At 40.1% G+C, this 26,201-nt stretch overlaps 1 protein-coding gene across 1 annotated transcript; it reads left to right on the forward strand.

Moving 5' to 3' along the window:
• Positions 1–360: 360 nt before the first annotated feature.
• Positions 361–23,215, forward strand: tsr1 (TSR1 ribosome maturation factor). Its single transcript, XM_061682146.1, has 15 exons — positions 361–545; positions 966–1,069; positions 1,974–2,202; positions 5,694–5,828; positions 5,917–6,374; positions 6,471–6,615; positions 9,898–10,076; positions 14,662–14,876; positions 16,198–16,357; positions 17,825–17,935; positions 18,006–18,138; positions 18,226–18,342; positions 19,528–19,668; positions 19,749–19,823; positions 20,915–23,215. Exons 1-15 carry the CDS (start codon positions 428–430, stop codon positions 21,091–21,093), a joined length of 2,499 nt encoding a protein of 832 aa, XP_061538130.1. The 5' UTR covers positions 361–427; the 3' UTR covers positions 21,094–23,215.
• The last annotated feature ends 2,986 nt before the right edge of the window (positions 23,216–26,201 follow it).

Consider the following 26,201-nt stretch of genomic DNA (forward strand, 5'->3'; position numbering starts at 1 on the left):
ATGCTGGCACATAGTGTTTGTTGCATACGGTTGCGCACAACGCTATACAATCACAACAAGGGAACTGGGAATAACCTTACACAGTCAGCCCTTTCTTCGGATTCTCCGTATAGATAGTACAAGCTTTGACCAAAGAGTAAATCTAATGAAAATCGGTTGCGAAACGAGCAAGTTATGCTTAATTTCAATGTCCATGCATTGCCTTTGATTGGAATGTCGACCCTCCCAACATGGCCATCACGGAGGTACTTCGGTTAACCGGGCTGCCACGAGGCCCTGGCGTATATAGAGTTTTCTCTTGTGTTTCCACTCGAGATTTTATTTCGAAGCGGAAACGTATCCCGGAAGTCCATGGACGCATATCCGTCATAACGTCACGAGTGCGGATGTGAATCGGTTTGTCCTGGGCTGGCCCTCATGGTGAGAAATGGTGGCACACGGGGAAAAACAACAAGGCCACAGGCCGGGCGTCTATAAGCAGAAAAACAAAGGGCACAAACATGGCAGGCATCGGACGAAAGGTGAAATTGCGAGAGAAAATAAAGGTTAGTGTTGTTTTGAAAAAGAAAAAGACGTATTGTTGCGATAGATTGTGTTGTGTTACCAGCGTCAGTTGACCCAATACAAGACCTGTGAAAAACTGTGCATTTACTAGGATATTAACACTGTCAATAAATATTGATGTAACAATATGTGTATTGATGTTGTTGTAATTTACAATGGTATATAATTCATTACTTTGTACTCTTGGTAGGAACCTGTGCAGTATTTTTACATGACATACAGCAGTTACAAAGTACAACGATAATTTCATCTTTTGTAATGGGTAGTTTCAAAACAGGTCTTATAACATTAGAAACAGTGCACTGTTGGTAGTTTATTTTTTATTGTTACACTATTATCAGTGTGAAATGTTGCCATAAGGTTTCACATTTTGGACAAACCATACAAACAAACTCTTACAGGAAGGGTGTCCGTGATAGCCCTCACCAAAAAACAGAGAAAAGAACAACGGAAGATGGACAGGAAGAACAAAGCCAATCAACTACGCAAGAACAAGAGAGATGTGGTATTTAAAAAATGCTAATTAATGAGACTGGATTTGCACTGCAGGTCCCACTGCCCAACTCCAATTTAATGCCAACTGAATAATCTGTCTATTTCCATGTACATTTGAAGTGCCACATATTAAATGGTAGTGTATGCTTTGTCAATCCTCAGTATGTGTTGAACGTACAACTGAAATTTCTTTCTCAAGGCCCACTGTCAAACAAACAAACAAAAAAAAAGTGACATACCTCTGTAACATATTTAGGCCATATTTGTAGAGGTCTAGCGGTCGGTCGTCTATCACAGTAGTTGGGATTGTTTTTACACATTTTTTTTTTTTTATAAAACAACCACGTGATTAAAAGTAGTTAAAAAAGGATCTCCGTCCCATATGAGCTCTGGTTGAAACCAGTTATATTTACGGGCATAAACAATGATGTCACCATACATTTATGTCAAGACAGAGCATGCACAGCCTGGCACCATTACGATTAATGGTTTACGTAATGAAAATTTACTTCTGATCAGTTTGGCAAAAGGAATATTCTACCGCTATAAAATCGAATGACATTCCATTTTGATTCAGCCCGTTTATTCCTACTGAGTTCTTTATATGGAGCATTTTTATTCAAACCGAATGGAATAGAAGGCTTCATGTAAACCCATTATTGATGGGTGGATTTAGCAGACATGGAATGGACAATGGAAGATTTTTATCCATATTTAGAAAATGCTTGAATCCTATCTGAGGAGATTCAATCCCATCCGTTTTTTTTTTTTTTTTTTCTATTTACACTGCCATGACCTATTCCAAATGTGCCACTTGAGAGTGTCATTTGAACTGTGCAGTGTCAATCCAGCCTTGCATAAACAATAGCCTGGTCACTATCGTGCTCGAGTTGAAATATCTCACGTTCTTCTAGGTTCTAACAGAGAAACGCCGGTTAGGCAGCAGGGATGGTCCTCCCATTTTGGTCGCTGTGGTGTCGCTTCATCCCGCAGTTGACGCTGGTGCTGTTACCAAACTGCTGCGTCAAGAGGGCACAGGCGGCGTTGTACACCAAGATAAATCTGTCAGTGGCGCCAGTGACAGTTTCGGGCTGGTCGTTCCTCGTTTTAAACAAAGGTTCACCTTTCTTAGGACCAACACAGGTAAAGACTGATTGCTACAGAGACATCAACCCATCCATTTTCTATAGGGCTTTTCCTCATTACGGTCGCATGTGAATGGAGCCTGACTTTGGGTTAAGAGGCTGGGTTCAGCATGGACTGGTCGCCAGTCAATTAGAGAGCACTGTTTTATTTTTTTTATACATCTTAATTATTAGGCAGGATGGTCTAGTAGTGGTTAGCACATCTACCTCACATCTGAGAGATTATGGGTTGGGCTCAGCCCACCCTCCTGTGTGGAGATTGCATGTACTCCTGCTACTTGTGTGGGTTTTCTCTGAATACACCGGCTTCCACCCACATTCCAAAAATGTGTTTGAGGTTAATTATAAGACTCTAAATTGTCCGTAGTTGTGACTGAAACTTTGAATGGTTATTTGTATCAATTTTTGCTGCGATTTCAGTCCAGGATAATCACAACCTCAGCTGGGATAGCCTATAGCTCCTCCACAACCCAAATAAGGAAGGGTGTGATAGAAAATGGATTGATACCTTAATATTAAAGGTCCCATTCCAACAATAAAAAAAATTATCTTGGATGTCCTTTTATCAAGTTTGGAAGATAATTTGGATTGAAAATACCCAGGATACTCTTCTTCAAGATGTTCTAGTTGGTCTTTTTCTCCTGGCGGTTGAGACAGCCAGATTTTACATTATTTGACATTGGATTGCTGATCTTCTCAATTTAAATATTGAAAACAGCTTTGCTCTGATTGGCCCATCGCAATATCTCAGGTTGCCAAGCGTTAAAAGCGACCTCACGTTTGGATCGTTTAATTCTTCATGTCCTCATGAAGCAGAACTTACCAACGGTTGGGTTGTTCACCCACTAGTAGGGAACGTGAGCAATGTTCATTACTCATGCACATTTTGGCGACCGTGATCGCAAGCTTTGCTATTTAATCCGCAGTTACATTATATATTATAAATATAGCTAATTATTGTTGTAAACCACAACACATCTATGCTTCTAAATATTGTACAGTGCAGTCAAAAAGTATTGGCCCCCTTGTCAAATTCTTATATTTTTGCATAGTTTCCTTACTTTGTTTAAGATCATCAAACAAATGTAAATATCAGACAATTTCTTGGTTAATTGTCACTGATCACACCCAAGCCTGATTACCTCCAGACCTGTTCAATCAAGAAATCAGTTAAACAGAACCTGTCTGACAAAATCAAGTTGGACAAAAGATCTAAAAAAGCTGCAACAAAATCACACAATCCAAACAAATTCAAGAACAGGCAAGAAATAATGTAACTGACACCTGGAAAGGGTTACAAAGCCATTTCTAAAGCTTTAGGATTTCAGTGAACCATTGGGACAATCATTTACCTCAAATGGACAAATTATGGAACCATGGTGACCCTTCCCAGGAGTGGCTAGTCTACAAAGAAAACCCCAAAAGAACGGTAATGACTCATCCAGGAGGCCATAAAGGAACTCAGGACAACTTCTAAGGAACTGCTGACTTCCCTTACCTTAGGTAAGGTCAGTGTTCATGACACAACAATAAGGAACAGACTGGGCAAAAATGGGCATCCATGGCAGAGTTCCAAGGCAAAAAACAGTGCTGACCAAAAATAATATAAAGGTTCGTCTTAATTTTGCAAAAAAACATCTGAATGATTAACTTTCAGACTTTTGGGAGAATATTTTATGATCTGACGAGATGAAAGTTCACCTTTTTGGAAGGGGTGTGTCTCGTTACATCTGGCATAAAAATAGCACAGCAGTTACGAAAAAGAACGTACCAATTGTCAAACATGGTGGTGGTAGTGTGATGGTCTTGGGCTGCTTATCTCCTTCAGGACCTGGACAACTTGTGATTGACGTAACCATGAATTCTGCTCTTTAACAGAAAATCCTGAAGGAGAATGTACAGCAATCAGTTCGTGACCTCAAGCTGAAGCGAACTTGGGTGCTACGGCAGGATAACGATCCAAAACACACCAGAAAGTCAACTTCTGAATGGCTTAAAAACAAAATGGTTTTGCAGTGGCCTAGTCAGATTCCAGACTTCAATCCGATTGAAATACAGTGGCATGACCTTAAAAAGGCTGTTCATGCTCGAAAACTGTCAATTTTTTGCCTAATTAAAACAATTTTGCAAGGAAGAGTGCACCAAAATATCTCCACAGAGATGTGAAAGACTCATTGCCAGTTACAGAAAATGCTTGATTTCAGTGGTTGCTGCTGAAGGTGGCCCAAACAGTTATTAGGTTTAAGGGGCCATTACCTTTTCACACAGGGCCAGGTAACTTTGCATATTTTTTTCACTCTTAATAAACAAAGTCAGCATTAAAAAACATTTTAAGTTGACTTGGTTTATATTTGTCTGATATTTTAATTTGTTTGATGATCCTAAACATTAGAGTGGGGAAGCTATGCAAAAATAATTTAAGAATGGGGCAAAACGTTTTCACGGCACTGTATTTGCATAGCTTGCAAAGCCGGCTGGTCGCTTTCCCAAAACCTGGAAACGTACTTCCAGCAGTGTGCGAAAGCTTGGTTACGATGTCATCCTCCACTAAATGGGCCAGAACACAGCACAATTCTGATTCCAAAATGCTAAGGAATTTCTCAAAAAATAAATTGAAGCCATTTATTCCTCAACTAATTTGAGTTTGGCAGGTGGTGCTAAGCTTTGCGCAAGATCCAGCACATTGTCACTTAGTGACTTTTCTTGAGATGAGTGGGCGTGTAGCAACCACAAAGTGGGCAGGTACTTGAATGTTAAGGGATGAAAATACGTCACAATGACAGCGATTTCAAATCCATCCGTTTTGTAAGCAGTTTATGGTTCAAAGGCTATTTATTGTATTCAATTGGGAAACTACCTAGATGTCAAACTACCTGTAGTTTTGGTATTTATTGAAGCATACACAGAGAGCCCGCTATCCTGATTTCCGTGTTTGGTCACGTGATGTTCGCAATGCAAGCGCGATGGCACTTCTGATGTTAATTTCAGTTCACAACAGAGGTTGATATTGCCCAACATGGCTGCCCCCTAGGATTGGGGAAAATTGATGAATTTATCTTTCTATTTCTTATACTACAAACACAATACTAATCAGAATACCGTGTTTAGACGAGTGGGGACACATACAACGTATTTTTGCCCCAAAACATTTTGTGTGCCTTTCCCCTTCACCATGGTTAACTTATGTGTTCACTTGTTTTACAGTTAAAAATGTTGACACTTGACTTTAAAACAGGCTTTTCTGGGTTTTAAATGTTTTGTGATTGTGACCATTTGACCCAGCAATTAATGGATTTTAATTATTTTGTCTGGCAAAAATTGCTACAAAATATGAATAAATAAAATTAAAAAGAAGTCGTTACATTAAAAATGTATCTTGATTGCTTTCCTAAAAATACATTATGTAATGAGATGTAATTTTCAAGTAGCTGTTAACACTCTTTTCTTTCACGCATTGACTTGAAGACTGTATGTGTTTTTTATGACCAGATGACATACATTCACTGCTCGATGTAGCAAAGTTGGCGGATAGCCTTGTGTTTGTGCTGGATGCTGCTGAAGGGTGGGACAGCTATGGAGACTACTGTCTCTCCTGTCTATTTGCCCAGGGTCTCCCTAGCTGTGGTAAGTGTAACCCTTACAACTGTCACATTTCATCTGTATTTTATTAAGTTCAAATGATGATATGGCAAAAATATCCACACCTTTGTAGCTCTTGTGTGTCAGGGTGTATCTGACCTCCCCGTAAAGAAGAAGGTGGATTCCCGCAGGGTGTTGTCCAAAGTCATGGAACTCCGCTTCCCCGAAGCCCGCCTCTTCCCTCTTGACACGGAGCAGGATGTCACCCTTTTACTCAGACATTTGGGCACGCAGAAGCAACGAAAGCTGGGCTACCGGTCCAGACGCTCCCATCTCGTAGCTCAGAATGTCACTTTTACGCCCAAAGCAGTCTCTGGCGAAGGCACGCCGGGTGGCCCCGTTGGCCTAGGCACACTCTGTGTCTCCGGGTATGTCCGTGGGCGTCCTCTCCGAGTGGACAGGCTGGTGCACATCAGTGGACATGGAGACTTTCAGCTGAGGCAGATCGATGCTCCAAGGGACCCGCTTCCCTTGAACACAACGACAGCCAGACCAGCCAAGCCCGGCAAGGAAGGAGATGTTGACATGCTGGTAGGATGTTTGATAAGAACTAACTGCTAAAGAGAACTCTTTCCGTATCTATTGTTGCAGGACTTTGATATTTTATGTTTGTGTGTTCTGTTGCAGGATGGTGATGAAACGGAGCCACCCGTGCGGGTGCTCATGAAAGCAGACCCTTCTTGCAGGGAGAGCCTGCAGACTGAGGCAGAGGTGGACCCTATGGATGGAGAGCAGACGTGGCCCACAGAAGCAGAACTGCTGGAGGTCGAAGGTACCAAATGACACAATTTTTAACTTCCATTAAGAGGGTTTAGGTCCTGGCCCAACTCAAAAAGTCACAATTGGATTCAAACAGGGCCTAGGTGAGGGACCAGAAAAAGCATTGTGCAAATGACCCCTTATGATGATGATGAAAATAAATGGACCTAGGTTTGTTGAGATTGAACGTGCAGAATGTCTTTGTTGGTACACACACATCCTCACAGAAACTGATACAGGATGTGACGCTGTCCGTATATTCCTCCAGGCTGCCAGTTAAAGTTTCAAAGACACTCCAATCTGTGTAGTCTAAACAGTCTAGAAGTTCCGTCTTTGTTTCATTGATCCACTATTTCACTGTTTTCACGACAGGCTTTGCACATTTAAGTTTGTGGCTGTATGTTGGCATTAAGTGAATTAAACAGCTGCATGGAGAATGGCACTGTTTGAGTCTTTTAGCGTGGTGTAGCAGGGGTCGAGAATGTTGTTTGACCTGGTGGGACAGTCAAAGTGCTGCTTTTATTTAGGGAGTTAGTGGTTGAGTTTTGCTTTGTTAAAGTCCCCAAGAATAATGAAGGGCGAATCTGGGTGCTTTTTTTCGAGTTTGTTTACTTGGTCTGCCAGCATTGGCAGCGCAGTGTTTGTCTTATTCGGAGGGGGTAAACACCGGTGAGAATGAATAAGTAAAATGACTTACAGTTCACAAACAGCGACTCTACGTCGAGTCTGCAGTGGGTGTTGAGCTCCGTAACGTCTGTCCACCAGTTCTCATTAATATAGAAGCATATTCCGCCACCTTTTGTTTACCCTGATAGCTCTGTGTTGAGGCAGGCTGACAGCATCTGTGGGTGTAAGGTTGTCTGTTGCCTGTCGTGGCGGATATCCCCAAACCCGTTGGTGGACCCCAGCGGTAAGGGATGACGTCAAGCTGAAGGAGTCGTCATATCGGGACTTTTTGGCCTGTGGGACTCCGGAGGCAGCTGATTGGTACCTGCTGGCCAAGCGGAACGCAGCTTTTGTAGTTGCTGAGGCAAAAACTTGGGCGTGGGAGGAGTTTGGCTGAGGCCATGGAGAACGGCTTCTGGGCGGCTTCGAGAAACTTCTGGTCAACCATCCGGCGTCTCAGGAGCGGGAAGCAGTTTACAGTCAGCACTGTGTATTGTGGGGACGGTGCACTGCTAACCTCAAGTTGGGATGTTGTGAGTCAGTGGGCCAAATACTTCGAAGACCACCTCAATTCCACCGATACATCTTCTCATGAGGAAGCAGAGTTTGGGAGCTCTGAGTTTTTGTTTTTCTATCTCTGGGGTTGAGGTCACTAAGGTGGTTATAAAGCTCCTCGGTGGCAGGGCCCCAGGGGTGGGTGAGATGCGCCCTATTTCCTGAAGGCTCTGGATGTTGTGGGGCTGTCCTGGTTGACATGCCTCTGTAGCATCGCATAGACATCAGGGACAGTGCCTCTGGATTGGCAGACCTGGGTGGTGTTCCCCCTTTTTAAGAAGGGGGACTGGAGGGTGTGTTCCAACGGTAGGGGGATCACACTCCTCAGCCTCTCTGGTAGGATCTACTCAGGGTTTCTGGAGAGGAGGGTCCGCCAGGAAGTCGAATATCAGATTCTGGAGGAGCAGTATGGTTTTTGTCCTGGCCATGGAAGAGTGGATTAGCTCTACACCTTCAGCGGGGTCCTCGAGGGTACAATGGACTTTTCCTAACCAGTCTGCATTCGTTTTGTGGACTTGGAGAAGACGTTCGACCGACCGTGTCTCTTGGTGAATCCTGTGGGGGGTGCTCCCAGAGTATGGCATACCGGACTCCCTGATACGGGCTGTTTGCTCCCCGTACGACCGATGTCAGAGTTTGGTCCGCTTTGCCGACAGTAAGTCGGATTCGTTTCCAGTGAGAGTTGGACTCCGCCAAGGCAGCCTTTTGTAACTGATTCTGTTCTAATATTACCTTTATGGACAGAATTTGTAGACATAGCCGGGGGTGATGAAGGGTTCCAGTTTGGAGACATCAGTATCATGTCGCTGCTTTTTGCAGATTATGTGGTTCCTATGGCTTCATCAAGCCGTGATCTCCAACTCTCGCTGCAACAGTTTGCAGTCAAGTGTGAAGCGGCTGGGATGAAAATTAGCACCTCCAAATCTGAGGCCATGGTCTTCAGTTGGAAAAGGGTGAAGTGCTCTCTACGGGTCAGTAAGGAGATCCTGCCCCAAGTCGGTTAGTTCAAGTATCTTGTTCACGAGTGAGGAAAGAATGGAGTGGGAGATCGACAGGGGTATCGGTGCAGCATCTGCAGTGATGTGGACTCTGTATCGGTCTGTCATGGTGAATAAGGAGCTGAGCCGAAAGGCAAAGCTCTTGATTTACCGGCCAATCAACGTTCCTACCCTCAGCTATGGTCACAAGCTGTGGGTCGTGACCGATACAACAAAATCGCAGATAGAAGTAGCCGAAATGAGATTCTGCCGCAGGGTGTCCGGCCTCTCCCTTAGAGAGAGAGTGAGAAGCTCTGTCATCTGGGAGGGGCTCCGAGTCGAGCCACTGCTCTTATGCAACGAGAAGAGCCAGATGAGGTGGCTCTGGCATCTGGTGAGGATGCCTCCCGGACGTCTCCCTGATGAGGTGTCCCGGGCACGGCCCAGGAGACACTGGAGAGACTACGTCTCTCCGGCTGGACCAAGAGCTGGACAAAGTGGCTAGGGAGAGGGAAGTCTGGGCTTCAGCTTAAGCTGCTGCTCTTTGCAACCCGACCTCGGTCGGATAAGCGGAGGAAAATGGATGGATGGATTCTCTTTGATTTTTGGTATACTGTGGAACCGCTAGTCAACTAAGCCACTGCGGCCCCCGTTGATCTCAGCACCCTCTGTGTACAAACACTTATTCCAAATTAAAGCCTGCCTCTTAATAGAACAACATGAGAAGGGAAGAATCCATCCATCCAGCCATTTCTTTACCGCTTATCCTCATCCTCACTTGGGTCGCAGTCTGCTGGAGCCTATCCCAGCTATCTTCGGGCAGGAGGTGGGGTACACCCTCAACCCGTCGCCAGCCAATCGCAGGGCACACAGTAACAAACAGTCATTCGCACTCACATTCACCCCTATGGGTAAATTAGTCTTCAATCAACCGACAGAAGGGAAGAATATACACAGGAATTTACAAACCTAGACTAGAGGATCAGTGAACTATTCATTTCTTTATACACGTGTGGCACAACAACAATGGTAACTCATTACCAAACAATTGTACCAAAAATAATACTAACAATAATTATCTAATTGCTGTCTTTCAGAGGCCAGAAAGAGCAAACGTGTGATCAAAGTCCCAAAAGGAACGTCTGACTACCAGGCAGCGTGGATAGTGGACGATGACGACGAAAATGGTGATCTGGATGAAGAAAGTAGCGATGTTGATGACTGCGATGGTGACATGATGGATGAAGCCCCTGATGGAAATGACGATGACTCACAGGTAATTTTATCTGTGGTTTATTTTGAACTTGTACAGTTTTGTTTTTTGTCAATGTCTTTATGTCCCCAAAGTGTTCTGTAAATTGACTGTTTGTTGTACTAGAGCGGCTCCAACTACCGGAGACAAATTCCTTGTGTGTTTTGGACATACTTGGCAAATAAAGATGATTCTGATTCTGATTCTGATTTATGCTTTTAAGAGTACTTAAGATGTCAACTTGGACCAAAAAAAAAAAATAGTATCTCCTCCTTAATTGAATTTTTGGCACTATTTCTAAAATGTTGATGAAATTATAACTTGCAACTTCCCGAACAGTATTAGAGTGTGGGAAAAAACAAAACAAAAGATGTGTTAATACCTGTCTGTTATGAGTTTTTGACAAAATACCCTAAGGTCTCAACAATAGTAGTGTAATACACACATTTCTTGTCTTGCTGAAATTAGCCCACTTCCGTAGTTCAAAGCGAGTCCCCGCTGACTTCCATTGCACTAACAACATGGCTACGAAAACAGAGGAGCTAGTTTCCAAATGATTAGCAGTCAGTGTTGGCAAATTAGTGACTTTCGAGACTGTGACTAAAATGGTAGCATATGTGACCCCTTTTTTCAGTGTGAGCGAGCAAAAATTTCATGTCGTCGCACTTTTCCGAGTATGTTTTAATGCTCCCTTTACACAGTCTCACTATATAAGACATTGTGGTTGAAAGTCGCTATCTTTTTCACTAATTTATCTCAATCTCCTCTACCTGCGCGCTCTCCTTTTCGAAGGAGGAGTGCTTTTTCGTTAATATGAGCCACCAACGGGTGCGAACATGCACGCGTGCATCCCCATTGCCACAGTAAGAGCGAGCCGCGTGTGGTGGAGCGGTCCCCTGCGCCGTCTAGGAGGGAGTTGCCACTGAAAAGGGCGCATATATTAATGGTATCCTACCCACTCAGATTCATAATGACATGCCATAAATCCATCCACCCCACGTTTTTAAATACCCCTTCTTCCTGAAGTCAGATCGCCAGCTCGGCAAGGGAGACAAATCTTATAAGCCCGACATGGAACTCATGCTATCTGCTTCTCAAGTAAAACGCTACCTTTATAGTTACATGTTTTGTTGTATGTTTGTAAGGCTTAAGAGCGCTGGGAGCACACCACTCTGGCCTTACTTGTTGTGAGCTTTATAAATTCCAACTCTCAGTGGAAATTGGACACACGATCACCGCGTCGCTCATGAGTCTCACTACCCACACTGTAAAATGTTTGCTCAACTACTCCGATATTTGTAACTTTATCTCTACTTAGCTAGATGTCTTTTGCGATGTAGTCAATGCTAGCTGAATTGAAATGTTTTCAAAATATCTGTGCAAATAGTTACATCTTTTCTTTAACTTTGAGCCAAAACCACATTTTCTTTGGCTTTCAGTTGCTCAGGTCCTTAAAACATGTTGGCAGCGGTGCCTGTTGTATTGTTCAGAAAAAAAAAACAATTAATGTTTTTTTTTCATATATGAAAACATTGTGCTATATGCATGATAGGGAAATCCTAATAATACTACTTCTGTTATTTAAAATGTGAATTTCATGTACAATTTCCTTTTTTATTTGTAAACGTTTAGACTACACTTTATACAGAAATGTATGAATCATGCCCAAATGTATGAATCATGCCCATTGCAAAATGGGCATGATTAGCATTCCAGACAAGTTTCATCATGTATGACTCATGTTGATCAGGTAGGCATTTTGTTAACAATTCATCAGAATCAGAATCATCTTTATTTGCCAAGTATGTCCAAAACACAAAAGGAATTAGACATTATTGTCTAGCCATGATTTCAAATACAAATTCTCTTCTCAATTTTTTTTAATATACAGTATATGCAAGGTATTGCTGTACCTCCCCAAAAAAGGGTGCAACCAAATTATGTGCTGGTGCGACCAAAGTGTAGAGCCCTGTTACAAGTAAAGAGTCACTGGATGGCAATCATGGTGTCAATCGCTCACAACAAGACTTGTTGCTCATTTGATTTCCTGACCATGATATCCTTATTACTCGTTTGGAGCAGTGGGTGGGCATCAGAGGTACAACACTTGAATGGTTCAGGTCCTACCTGTCTCAGTGAACCTTTTGTGTTAGCCTTGCTGACTCTGTGTCCTCCACTGCTCCCCTTTCACATGGGGTGCCAAGGGGTTCCGTACTTGGCCCTCTCTTATTTTCCATCTATTTACTCCCACTTGACTCAATTCTCAGGAAATATGGTGTTTCTTTTCATTGCTGTGCAGATGACAGTCAGATCTATGCCCCCCTTAAAGAGTCAAATTATTACTGTGGTAAGCCATTGCTAGAGTGCTTACATGATATTAAGGCTTGGATGTCTCTTAACATTTTTAATTTTAATGAAAAAAAGACAGAGGTCTTGGTCTTTGGCACTTCTGTGCCTTGAATGGGCTTGCCCCACCGTACCTCTCTGAGCTGCTGCACCCCTACATTCCCAGCCACTCTCTCAGGTCAGCTGACCAGCTGCTCCTGACAGACCCCAGAGCCAGGCTTAGAGGTAAACGAGCATTTACTGTTGCAGCTCCAAAACTGTGGAATGTTTTGCCACTCCACATCAGACAAGCCTCATCTTTGTCTCATTTTAAATCCTTGCTTAAAACCCATCTTTTTACCCTGGCTTTTAACACCTGTTAGCGTGTCTGATGTGTTGTATATGTGTTGTGTGGGCAGTGCATTTTATTTTGTTGATTTTTACCTACTTCATTTTATGTAGTTTTTATCTCATTTTATTTTGTTTTTGTCCTTTTGTATTGTTTGCTGCGTTTTTATTGCAGTGTACAGCACTTTGGGAACCTTGTGTTTGTTTCAATTGTGCCCTATAAATAGTGGATTGGATTTGTGTTGCAAAAGCAGAGGATTTGTAGAAGTTGCATTCTAATGCTAATGCCTCTATCACGCACACATTGTCTTTTGAAGATTAAGCTATGTCACTGTTTCAAGTTCCACCAATTGCAGCAAAATATATTTATTGTTAAAGCAGTGCTGCAGTAAAATGTTTGATTTCTATGATAATTACTGGTGAATGTTAATGACAGACAGTGACAGTCTAGTGTTAGTTTAGTCCTGTCCTATTTATCTCGAGATATCTGGCATGAATATCGAGGTGTGAAATTTTGTCCATATCGTTTAGCCCTGGCGACAGGTCCCACTTTTTTGGATGCAAAGTGTTAATTTTGTCTTTGGTAAATACAACTTTGACACGTAATTGCAATTCTCCCATTATAGAACTGTACATATTCGGGAAGGGGATCTATGAAGACACTGTGGCGAGCGTGTCGCTGTGCATACGTGACACACACACAGTGCACCTTGCAATTTTTGGTGCTTTAAGTTTGTTTGTTCAATCGTCTGCAACATCATGCTACAGGCCACAACAATAAGGCTTTGGAGTAGGGGTCCCAGGAGAAGCCTCGTCTTCCTGCTTAGGGAACAACTCACTTCCTGTCTGGACAGGAGGAGAAGGGGAGGTTTCCCTAAAATTATTTATTTCTAGCTCTGCTTTAAAGGATTCAAAGAAAAATCGCTTGTACTTGTTTGATGTTGAGTTCACAGAGACAAATATGCCTGAGTAACAATAGGGTATTTCAAATGCTGGTTATTTTTCTTTTTCTTTTTTTTTTTTCTGGTGCTGGAAAGTTAGGAAATATTCAGATCAAACCACCTGATGTGATTTGTCATTACAGGGAGCACTTCAGTCGCTCAATCCAGTCCGATACTATCCAGGGTTTGCATCAAAACTTTTGCCTCTTTCACACAGATTCCACAAAATTGCACCGATAGAGCCAAAACAAAAGATCTGGCATTTATCTATCTTTGCCTTTTATACAGAACCCAGTGGGATATGACTGGTGTGGTATGTACTTTCACACAGCAACACACTTCATCCCCTAATCAGATAATTTGATCTAAGTGCCAATGTCTGGTATGATGTGTAATATACTTGGTGTTGAGCTTCACACCCACGTCCCACTCCCGGCATTGTGGAATTAACTTACACTCCTGCCTATATTATTGCTTTGTACCGATAACTGCCTCGGAAGACGGGAGATTACCGGGTCGCTTGTAAAAGGGGCTCCAAACTCTCAAGGAGACGAAAACGAAAGATCATTGCTTTATCATTGCTTGATTCTGCATCTGTGCTGTTTACACAGAACAGTGACACGGAAACAGTGACACGGGATAAAAAAAAAAGGGTCTACTACCTCAGAAGGCGGACAGTTGTCATGTTGACTGCATACCCTCACTCCATGTCAGTGCCGTTTATACAAAAAAGTGACACAGAACAAACCTGAAAATACCAGCTTTAACAGACGTAAAAGGGACGTCAACCTTCTATAGCGCAAAATTTGGATTGAAGCCGCCTGTGAACACGCCCACACCAGTGCAGACGTCCCACTTTTAAATGCATGAATTTACGCCGGTCCATGAAATTACCAACACCGTGTTAAAAACACCTCCTCGCAGTTACGCCAGGCCCTGCAATGGATTTATTTTATAGCCAGTCAAGAAAAGCCCTTCGTCTTTACTTTGTTCAGGATGCAGGTTCAGATCTTTCCTCAGAAGGGGAGGATGAAGGAGAAGAGGAGGAGGAAGTGTGCTCCACAGAGCGAGCGGGAGCCGACCAGCGTTACGACGATCACATGGATGAGGCGGTGGAAGAGGAAGGTCTCAAACGTTACCGCGAGGCACGAGCCAATGAGATGTTCCCTGACGAGGTGGACACACCCCTTGATGCGGCTGCCAGAATCAGGTTAGTTCTGACGTGAAAGCATTTATTTTTTAAGTAATGCGTTTCAATGTATTACAGACACTTATTTTATTTTCCTTTTTTCTTTTTTTAATACACTACATTGATTTTCTGGAGTGCTGTGTGGCTTACTACTTTTTTTGTCACTCCCCTTTAAAACCTCGTAAATATCCATCATAGCGTAGCTTCAGAAGTATTTTAATTTTGGCTTTTATCTTGAAATATTGTGATGTCATACTCATAAAATTGACTCTTCTTGTAAAATGAGGACTTGCAGAAGTAGGTTTCTTATGAAAGTTACTCTCTTGTAAAAATAGAACTTAAAATAGTTTAATATTTTACAAATGCCTCATTGCTGTCCAATTGTGTCAAACCAATTGACAAGCATAAAAACAAGTCAATATTTCATTTTGATGAGTGTAGAGAAGGTGGATTTTTCTGCTACCTGCAAGCTAAAATTCCTGTAAAAAGGTTTCATAGTTCAAACCTGGATGTAGTGTACCATTTTTCTTAAAGCGTTCCAAGGGATTCTTAAATGTAATTGTTTTTATTTTTTAGGTTTAAAAAGTGGTTAAAAAAGCATTTTAAAAAATTTGGCTTTCATCTTGAAATATTGTGATGTAATACTCATAATATTTTCTTTATTCTTGTAAAATTAGGACTTGCAGAGGTAGGTTTCTTGTGGAAGTTACACTCGTAAAAATAGAACTTTTTTCATTTCTGTCACATTGTGATATTACGATGACATTCTGTAATATTGTGGCTTTTATCGGTTTTATCCTCATTTATCTTAAAATAGTTTAATATTTTGCAAATGCCTCATTGCTGTCCAATTGTGTCAAACCAATTGACAAGCATAAAAACAAGTCAATATTTCATTTTGATGAGTGTAGAGAAGGTGGATTTTTCTGCTACCTGCAAGCTAAAATTCCTGCAAAAAGGTTTCATAGTACAAACCTGGCCGTAGTGTAGCATTTTTTTTAAAGGGTCCCAAGGGATTCTTAAATGTAATTGTTATTTTTTAGGTTTAAAAAGTGTTTAAATTGCTTGAAATAGTTGAAATTCAAAGTAATCCTTTCATAGCTAATAGCCATTTTAATAAAAACAAATTGCATAAAACCCGCACAGTCAACTTGTTGCTTATTTTGTCCTTTGTACCCATTGCTATTGCAAAGAATAATTTAGTTTACTTAAATGCGATGTAGTAGTAGTACATTGCGTATGAACAGTATGTATTTGTTTACCAAACATTATGGTGTTTAAAAAGCGTAGAAATTAGTCTTAAAATGTATTCATTTTTAACGTTATTGTCTCCTTCTCGCAGGTTCCAACGCTACAGGGGCCTAAAAAGTTTCCGGTCATCCCCCTGGGATTCCATGGAGAACTTGCCTCACAACTATTCACGTATCTTCCAATTCCAGAGCTTCGAGCGCACCCGCCGCCGCATCCTGACTGAAGCCGCTGAAGAGGAGGAGGGAGCCATGGTAAAACATTTGCACTTTAAGAATTTATGTATTTTTTTATATCTGGTAGTAATTTTTTTACGCTTGAACACTGACAGTGCTTGTCAGCTAAGTAAAAAGTTGGAAAAAAACCCTAAACGATTTTGCCATTGTTTTTATTTCAGGTCAGTAGTAGTCAGTCGCTTTTGTGCCACCCAGACTGATTTAAAAAAAAAAAAAAAAAAAAAAAAAAAAAACAACAATACAGGTACAACATGCATTTTTTTAAATCTTGCAGCATGCAAGTTTTATTAGTGTTTGTGATGTGACCTATTCCTGCCTTTTCTGCAGCTCAAAAACAGAACAAGACAAAATATATAAAATACAGTGCTATGAATAAGTATTTGTCCCTTCTCAAGTTCTTATTTTTGTGCATAGTTTCTTCACTTTAATGTTAAAGATCCATCCGTCCATGCATCTTTTTTCTTTACTGCTTATCCTCACTAGGGTCGAGAGCTACTGGAGCCTATCCCAGCTATCTTCGGGCGGGAGGCGGGGTACACCCTGAACCGGTTGCCAGCCAATCGCAGGGCACATATAAACAAACAACCATTCGCACTCACATTCACACCTACGGGCAATTTCGAGTCTTCAATCAACCCGCCACGCATGTTTTTGGGATGTGGGAGGAAACCGGAGTGCCCAGAGAAAACCCACACAGGCACGGGGAGAACATGCAAACTCCACACAGGCAGGGCTGGGATTTGAACCCCGGTTGTTTGGCCGACTTCATTTTGTCAGATAGGTTCTATTTAAGTGATTTCTTGACTGAACAGGTCTGGTGGTAATCAGGCTTGGGTTCTGTCAGTGAAAATGAACAGCTTTCCATTAAATGTGATTGGCCACAGTTAATTCATGATTTACCAAGTGGGGCAATTTTTCACACAGGATAGCTTTGAATTGATTTTTTTTCCTGAATAAATAAAATTACTGTTTAAATTCTACATTTTATGTTTAATTGTGTTATCTTTGTATGATATTTACAATTTTTTTGATGATCTTGAACATTAAAGTGGGGAAACTGCAAAAAAAAAAAAAATTTCAGAAGAGGCAAATACTTTAATACTGTAGAATAAGATAAACTAAAAACAAACAAAAAAGAAGAGTAAAAATAAGTAAAGCAGTTTTAATTCTTTATTTTTTTTAAGCTTAAACCTATATCATCTAGAAAGGGAGTGATAAACTGTAAGTGAAGAAAAACAAGACAGACAATGTCATTTGTCAATATGTCATTTTGTTGGGTATAGATAAGATTCAGAGTATAGATTTTGGTAACTTGCATTACTAAATGCTGCTACCGGCAAACTAAAACCACTGTAAACATGTTTCTTATTTTATATAGAATATTGAAAAAAAAGTGGTCATCTATTAGTTTTAGTCTCACTTAGTGAATCTGATGAATTGTTCGGAACGTTCTATAACCAATGTTCTGACACTCTGCTGTTGCAGGTGGGCTGGTACGTCACACTCCACATCATTGATGTGCCCTCCTCCGTGATGGAGAGCGTGCAGGCAGGCAGGCCGCTGGTGCTGGTGTCCCTCCTCCCCCATGAACAGAAGGTTTGTCTGTTCCTCACATTTTAAACAAAAGATCATTCCAAAATGATTTAATATTTTGCTGTATTTTAAGATGTCGGTGATGCACCTTTTGGTGAGGAGGCACCCCAGCAACACGGAGCCCATCAAGTCCAAAGAGGAGCTGGTTTTCCACTGTGGTTTTCGGCGGTTCAGGGCCTCACCCATCTTCTCTCAGCACACCTCTGGTAAAATGGAGGGTGAAGCTAAACCCCCTTTACCATCTGTGACTGTTCAAACTAACTATTGAGTTCGTAAATGTTGTTGCTCTTCAGCGGACAAACACAAGATGGAGCGCTTCCTCAGGCCAGACGCCCCCACTGTGGTGTCGGTGTATGCTCCCATCACGTTCCCCCCCACAGGAGTCCTGCTCTTTAAACAGAGGGATGATGGTGAGATCCGCAGAAATTATGTAATTTTATTTTGAGTAAAATTGCCACTTTATTCTTATGAATTTAACTTAATTCTCAAAAAATATCTCTTTCGTACATTTATTATGTCTATTACGTCCGCTCATTTCCAAATTCCCACTTTTAGTGGTAAAATGTTGACGTTATTTTAATAAGTTACGGCACTTATTACCTATCTCCTAATGGTAAACATTGTTTCTTTTACAATGATATTTTTCTTGTAATAGGACTAAAGTTTTATCATGGTAACATTTAAAAAAAAAAAAAAAAAAAAAAAAAAAAAAAAAACAATTATCTTGTAAAATTTCTACTTCTTCTAAGACTCAAATTTTATCTTGTAAAGCAGTGTGGTTCTCAACCTGCATATTTTTGATTGACTGTAAGGGATCGCAGCGGCACGGTGACCGACTGGTTAGAGCGTCAGCCTCACAGTTCTGAGGACCCGGGTTCAATCCCCAGCCCCGACTGTGTGGAGTTTGCATGTTCTCCCCGTGCCTGCGTGGGTTTTCTCCGGGCACTCCGGTTTCCTCCCACATCCCAAAAAACATGCATAAATTGGATACTCTAAATTGCCCGTAGGTGTGCATGTGAGTGCGAATAGTAGTGGATGGATCGATGTAAGGGATCGCCCCCCCAATCTCCGGGGTAGGGGTGGAATTGGATAAAAACTGCATGTTAAATTACATTATGGCCTTTAATTACTCTTTGAGGCTAATACACAAGACACAAGACAGCATACTTATGCAGTACCTTCTTGCCGTAACACAACAGGATAAAATTCTGACTTGTTTCCGATTATGTTACCACTTTTATGCTGAGTATTACCACTTGCAAAAATATTTTTTTTAGATAAGAGATAAAAAGATAAGACTTTTTACTGGTAAATTCTCTGTCAGTCTAGTAAACAATAATTATTCTTGCAACTTCTTTCTCAGCTGTTTTCTTTTCATGTAATGTTTCCCCCCCCTCTTAATAATTGGGCTTTTCTTGTAAAATTACAAATTGCTCATTTCTTGTGATATTTTGATTTTCTTCTCTAATATTTTCACTTATAAGTTAAACTTGTATCCTGTCAGATAAACTTTATTCCTGTAACATACGTATTAATATTTTAGTTCATGACTTTATGAGTGTAATTACGTCTTTCTTTATAATGTGTGTGTTTAGGCGGGCAGGATCTGGTGGCTACAGGCAGCCTGCTCAGTTGTGACCCTCAGCGCGTTGTGCTCAAGAGGATTGTGCTGAGTGGACATCCTTTCAAAATTAACCGGCGCTCTGCCGTCGTCCGTTACATGTTCTTCAACAAGGGTGAGTTTATTTTACTTCCTCAGCATGTCTTCTGCACTATACCGATTAATGAGCTCTTCTTTTTCTCCATTGTGGGCTAGATGACATCATGTGGTTCAAACCTGTGGAGTTGCGCACCAAATGGGGTAGGAGGGGCCACATCAAAGAGGCTTTAGGTAAGAAAAATCCATAACACAGTTGTGCCTCGTTTTTCTCGGTGGTTAGGTTCTAGACCACCCCCACAATAGGTGAACTCCGCAATAACACAGTAGTCCCTCCTTTTTTCTCGATGGTTAGGTTCTAGACCACCCATACAATAGATGAAATCCGCAAAGTAGCGACCACATTTTTTTATTTGTTCATATTTGAAAGTTGTATGAGCCTATCTAGATGCTTATTAATCTTCCCCACACTACTATTAACCTCTACCATACTCATAGAAACACTTTTTATACTCTTAAACACCTTTTAAACTTTTGAACATAGAGTAATGCACAGATATCGGTATACAGTGAACCCCCGCATATTTGTGGTTATGCATTTGCAAATTAGCACATTAGCTTATTTTTGGGGGGCCCTATCCTCCATTATTTACAAAAAAACTGTCTATTCACTGTTTTTGTGCTGAGGCCAAAGCAATAAAATATTAATTTAACGTCGCCTTGTGGAATCCTGGGGTTGTTGTTTGGTTTATTTTAAGTTAAGGAGTTTTTCTGTCTGCTTTTGGGATGTCCTGTTTTGTTGGCGGTCCTTGAACGTAGCTCATGCACAATGAAAAGTGAAAGTTGAAAGTATGGTTCTGCTTTTCTCCCTGATGCAGCTACTAATGGCCCGTGTAGTCTACTTTGTTTTACAATTTGATTGTATTCTCTAACATTTATTATTTTATTTGAATCCCAAAAGATGAGTTTGATGATGTTTTTTAAATGAACGTGTGCTACTATGAATGTCATGTCACGTCAATTTGTACTAATGTGTTATTTAGGATGGTTGCTAGCTAATACTATTGATGAACCTCATGTGAAGGTGGTTTGTTTGTGTTGAATAATTTAACTACTAAATACAGATGTTCATGTAACAATGGCATGGTAGTTGATGCTTTATGGCCTTTTATTTTAACTGCTTTGCAGGGGAAGGGGAAAGATCGTTTTAAAATCGTAAATCAGATTTTTGTAAAAAAAAAAAAAATCGGAGATATTTTAAGGCCATATCATCCAGTTCTATGTAAAGCATTTAAAAATTCATCTTTTCTTTTTTTTTTTTTAAGGAACACATGGTCACATGAAGTGTGTGTTTGATAGCCAGATGCGCTCTCAAGACACGGTCCTGATGAACTTGTACAAGAGGGCCTATCCTCGTTGGACTTATGACCCCTACGTGCCCTTGCCACTGCCCTGGTTTAAACTGGAATCGATGGTAGACGTGCAGGACTTGGAGATGGAGTAGTATGACGTGGCACGGATTTCAGAACAAATATATTATTGGTATTGAATAAAATTTATTCAGACTCCATACATTTTGTTGCTGATGATTGGGTTACATACCGAAGGTTCATGGTTTATTATTTGGTTAATTTATATTTATGGCCTTCATGCGTGAGCGTATATTCCAACTTCTGTGCAAAATTGGTTATGTCGCTGCTGATGAAATGAAATACCATTTGTAAAGCGAGGACCCATGCACACCCTGGCTTTAAAAAGTAATCTGGATCAGAATAATCCGGATTTGGCATTTTTATTTTATTGCTGTCTAGAACAAATTGATCTATTCGTTTTTGTCCTCTCTATATATTTTTTTTTTTAAACTTTCAGGTAGGATCAATCTGATCTGAATACCACAAAATCAGGATTACACAATCCAGATTTGAGGTTTTTGGGTAGGCCAACTACCAGAATTCATCCCACTTGTATTTTTACCCTTCACTGGTTTCATTTCTTTTCTCCTTTTCTTCAAATTGCCTTCAGCTACTATTATGTTCTGTCAGTTTTATACAAATAATCATTAAAGTATCTGCTGAATGACTAATGAAGAAATGTCTCTTGTACTCGTTAAAGTATGTGGAGCCTATTTAATGCAGGTGTGCTTTGTCAGAGATAGATGAGACTGATATGGCAGCAAGCACTATGAAACGGGGTGATCTCACCCAAGCTGAGACATGCCAACCTCGAAGGTGGCACGGCAGGAAGCAGAAGGCCATAAGAGACCACAGTAAAACTGGCAGCGAATCCTATTAGCTCGGGAGTGCTCAGTGACATCGTTCTGGACATTACTGGGGATTAAAGATTTTTAACTCCACTGGATCCAGTCAGTTCCTCAAGGTGCTGGTGAGTCTGAACTGTATGAAACAAGACTCAATCGGCGATGGCAAGTGAGTCAGGAAAGTTGTAGACCTTCACCCTCAATTTGGAGGAGGCAGAGCCCGAAGACCCCCAGACTACCATATGAAGAGCCTCACTCTTCACAGGGAGAACTGCCTCGAAAGAAGCACTGCTTCGAGAAACAGCCAGAGTCGAGAAGATTGCTTTGGAGAGCTTGTGGGGAAGGAAGCTGTGAGAACAGATCGCTTTAGTTTAGGAGCAGATCAAACTTGACCTTGCTTAATCAGAAACAAAACTATATATTTAAAATCTCAGGCAAAGATATTAATCATAATTAGGTTTAAGCATTTTTTAAACACAATAATAATTTACATAGTATACTCTCCAGGATGGGGATCTTTAATAATAATAATAATAATAATTAGTGAAATAATTTTTTACAACTCAAAAGGTTGGGTTGGTAGGTTGGTTTGTGTAATGTCTGTATTACTATGTGATGTATTTATTTGATTTTATGGCAATTAACATATCTTTTGCACACTGACATACCAGGTTTCATCCGTTCTGTTTTCAAGGAAGAATAGAAGAAAATAATTTGAATGATGCCTATATCCCTCTTTGTAGCCTGATGGCCGGTCTTAGTACACCGTACAATGTAGCATCCACCTTGAATCCTTGCTTGATCCACTCTTCAAATAGGATCGTGTCAGTTCTGATCTTTAGAATCCAAGCTTTCCTAATCTTCACTTTAGAATTTTGAAAGACCCGAGAAAAGCATTTGATCGGGATTATGGGTAGGATTGGATTACCAAATTCATATCTCAGTTTTACTAGGACCAAGATTACATATCCTGGTTTTAAATGCCTAATTTTGAGATTTAATCCTTTCCAGAACAATCTGATCCAGATTAAATGTTTTGAAATACCGGGCCCATACGATTAGACTATGTTGCCTTTAGATTGCTATGGTAATTTGGCCACCAGAGGGTAGCAATGTATAAATCTCCCGTGATGCTAAACCTGTGCGAGATACTGTAGATGCAATAATTATGATATACAGATAGTACCAATACTTTGCCTTTTTCCAGGCAAAGTATTGGTTCTGCATTTGTTTGATATTTAGATTGATTGACTTAATGTGCATTGCATCAAATCCATGTATAAATGCAAATATGTACCAGTAATAACATATTCAACTGCAATTTCAGTTGTTTTAAATTATTCCTAACAGCTTTAACAGCCCAAATCTTGGAGAATAAGATTTGTAGTCAATATTTACGACATATAATAACCTTACCAGTAAATTTTGTTCTCACAAATTTCAAACTCCTTTTCCCATATATATATATATATATATATATATATATATATATATATATATATATATATATATATATATATATATATATGCTGATAAAGATTTTGTTTACAAAAAAAAAATTTTTTTTTAACTTAGATAATGTAATTGTTATTTAAAAAATATTGTACAAATGTGGAAATAAATGCTTGCAAAAATTATCTTGCTGGTAAAAATTTGAGTGGTAAAAATTCTGGACACATTGGGACTTTTAAAATGATCACTTTCTTGTTATATTATGTATATGTAACATTTGCACAACCAACATTGTCCCAGATGATCGCACTACTCGTCACTTTAAACCGCATACACTCCTTGAAGTCTCAGCTCCCTTTGCACAATGGTCATTGCACCGGACTATTGCAATATTAGTCATTCGAACTGCTCTAAGTGCGAGAGGACTCAGCATCTTTTTGCACAATTGTTTTTTGTCAATGTGTTATGTTTTTTGTCCAAAGTGTTCTGTAAATTGACTGTCTGTTGTACTAGAGCGGCTCCAACTACCGGAGACAAATTCCTTGTGTGTTTTGGACGTACTTGGCAAATAAAGATGATTCTGATTTTATTCTCATACATCTTAAATGGACACTTTTTAGAGGTAAAAGTTGGTTATTTTCATTGAAACTTAAACCGTATTGGTAAAATTCTGACATTCTCTGAAGAATTCTGACTTATTCTCAGAAAAGTAAAATTTTGTTCTCATGATATTACAATATACATTCTTTTACCACTTTTGTAACAACAATTTATTTTACTATTGCAATGTTGACCCTGTTTGCCTAATAAATGTTTTGAATTGTTTCTAACAGCCCAATAGCTTAAAAATAAATCTTAAGATTTTATTTTTAAACAGCTATTCGTGTTTAATCACTAATGCACTTTAGTGGTTTTGTACTTGTCCCCTAAGAAAATAGATACCGTATGAAACAATAGCCTAAGTGTGTGAGAAGGGTGGAAAAAGTTTTCCAATTTTTTTTCTTTTTTTTTTTTCTTTCACACAGCCTTGCAAAGAAACCTGGCACCTCCATTAGACCCATGCGAACAATACTTGTTCTGCACACATCCTTTGAGCTGTGTAGCCTCTGACCTATTAAAAATGAAAGTGGTATGCCCCCCAAAAATGTGGTTTGGCGTGTTGTTTGCCACTAGTTTGACCCGATTGAGCCCTTTCTTCACCGCACAGTTCACAGCCTCATCGTTGCTGTCAAGACCGAAGGCCAAAAAAATGCTCTGCAGATTTTTTTTATTTTGATTTTTTTTTGCAATGGGGAAATACTTGATTTATGAATCTCAGTATTTATCGCAAATCGCAGCCCTCTTTTTTTGCATGCTTGCAGAAACATGATTCATCCCGGCGGGCATGCCAAGATGTCTGCATGAGCAAGCACAGGGCGAAGACGTTGAGATGGAGGCAACGTGATCCAAAGTACAGCAAAAGTTCACCTTGTGCTTTAAAAAAAAAAATATATATATATATATTATTAGAAAAAGAAAGATGATGCACTTGGGTGATGTATCATGCTTTTTAGGAGGGAGGGCTGGAGGGTCATGTTTTGTGCCAACACTCACTTTATTTTGTACTTTTTGCACAAATTAGGTGATAACGACGATATGCGTGTGTTGTGCGCACTCGTGTTCAAGGTCACTGTGAGGGAAGGCGCAATTCAATATCCCCTAAATACAGTAACATACGCAGCGGACGCGCCAAAGGCCAACGCAGTTGACTTCCATGTTGTTTTTCCCATTCGGAAATCATGTAAAGTGAATTCATTTGTTCCAGGCTCAAACTGTCGCTATCATAAAACCTCAGCTGTACAGGCAATGTTTGATTCAATTCACACATAAAAGTTAAACAAAAAAAATTTACCTAAATAAATGCTGAAAAGCAAACAGTTCATGAAGATTTAATGCAAATATATTGAACTTAAAAGTTAAACACAACTGAACTGTAGGCAGTGATTATCTTTCACATTCGCGTACCACTAGAGAATCATTGCTTTAAAGTCTCACTGAGCTGAGGTCTTGCAAGATTCGGATATCAGAGCAGATAATTACTGGATAATCAAACTACAATAATGTAAAACTACTCACTATTTGGAGTTATTGAATATTTAATGAATTATTTTGCCCATATTGTTCTGAGCAGCCTCTCATGTTACAGAAATTGCAAGTTCCTGTTCTATGTTTATCATCACCCTTTCCTTCTTTGCCATTACTGTGGCCCTTCTCTGGTGGCATTAAAAAAAGCCAAAGAAAAAGCTAAATACTTACTCCTTTAGATCAGTGGTTGGCAAAGTATGGCGTTAATTTAGCCATTTTCCCTTAAATAAAAATGTATTCACGCCCCTTTGAATAATTGTATTTATTTATCTCATTAAATAATTGGTTGTAGGAAATAATAAAAAAATATTAGCACATAATAATTTATTTTTACATTTTACAATTCCTTTATTTTTTTTAAATATTGTATTCATTTTTGGTCAATTATAATGAAATGTACCATAAATAAGACTTAAAAGTCAGAGTGTACATGGAAATAAACTACCTTATACTTATCATATCTACTGTATGAATGACCTGTAGAAGCTCACTGAGCTGAGAGTTTACAAGATTTTCTGGATGTTCTCACCCCAACTTTTTTTGTTTCTGTTCTATGGGTGAAGAGTTCATCATTTACAAATGTTCACTGAGCTAAAGTTTCAAAAAGAAACTTTGTTAACTCTTGAGGCATATTTTTCCAGATTTATTTTAATTAAAAAAAAAAATATTAACTCCAAGTTGTACCGCATTTGGAGGTTCCACTGTACTGGATTTGGATGCCTGCGCACGCTGCATTCCCCAAGCTCTCCCTTTGAGTTCATTTCCGAAGACCAACTGCA

This window comes from Phycodurus eques, chromosome 7 (genome assembly GCF_024500275.1).
Source record: "Phycodurus eques isolate BA_2022a chromosome 7, UOR_Pequ_1.1, whole genome shotgun sequence".
NCBI lineage: Eukaryota > Metazoa > Chordata > Actinopteri > Syngnathiformes > Syngnathidae > Phycodurus > Phycodurus eques.

Bases quoted from the DNA above. Each gene is read 5' to 3' on its own strand.
- tsr1 (XM_061682146.1), top strand. From the start codon at position 428: ATGGTGGCACACGGGGAAAAACAACAAGGCCACAGGCCGGGCGTCTAT. The intron at 18,139-18,225 runs GTAAAATGGAGG...GTTGCTCTTCAG, and splicing joins CTTCTCTCAGCACACCTCTG to CGGACAAACACAAGATGGAG. The intron at 19,824-20,914 runs GTAAGAAAAATC...TTTTTTTTTAAG, and splicing joins CCACATCAAAGAGGCTTTAG to GAACACATGGTCACATGAAG.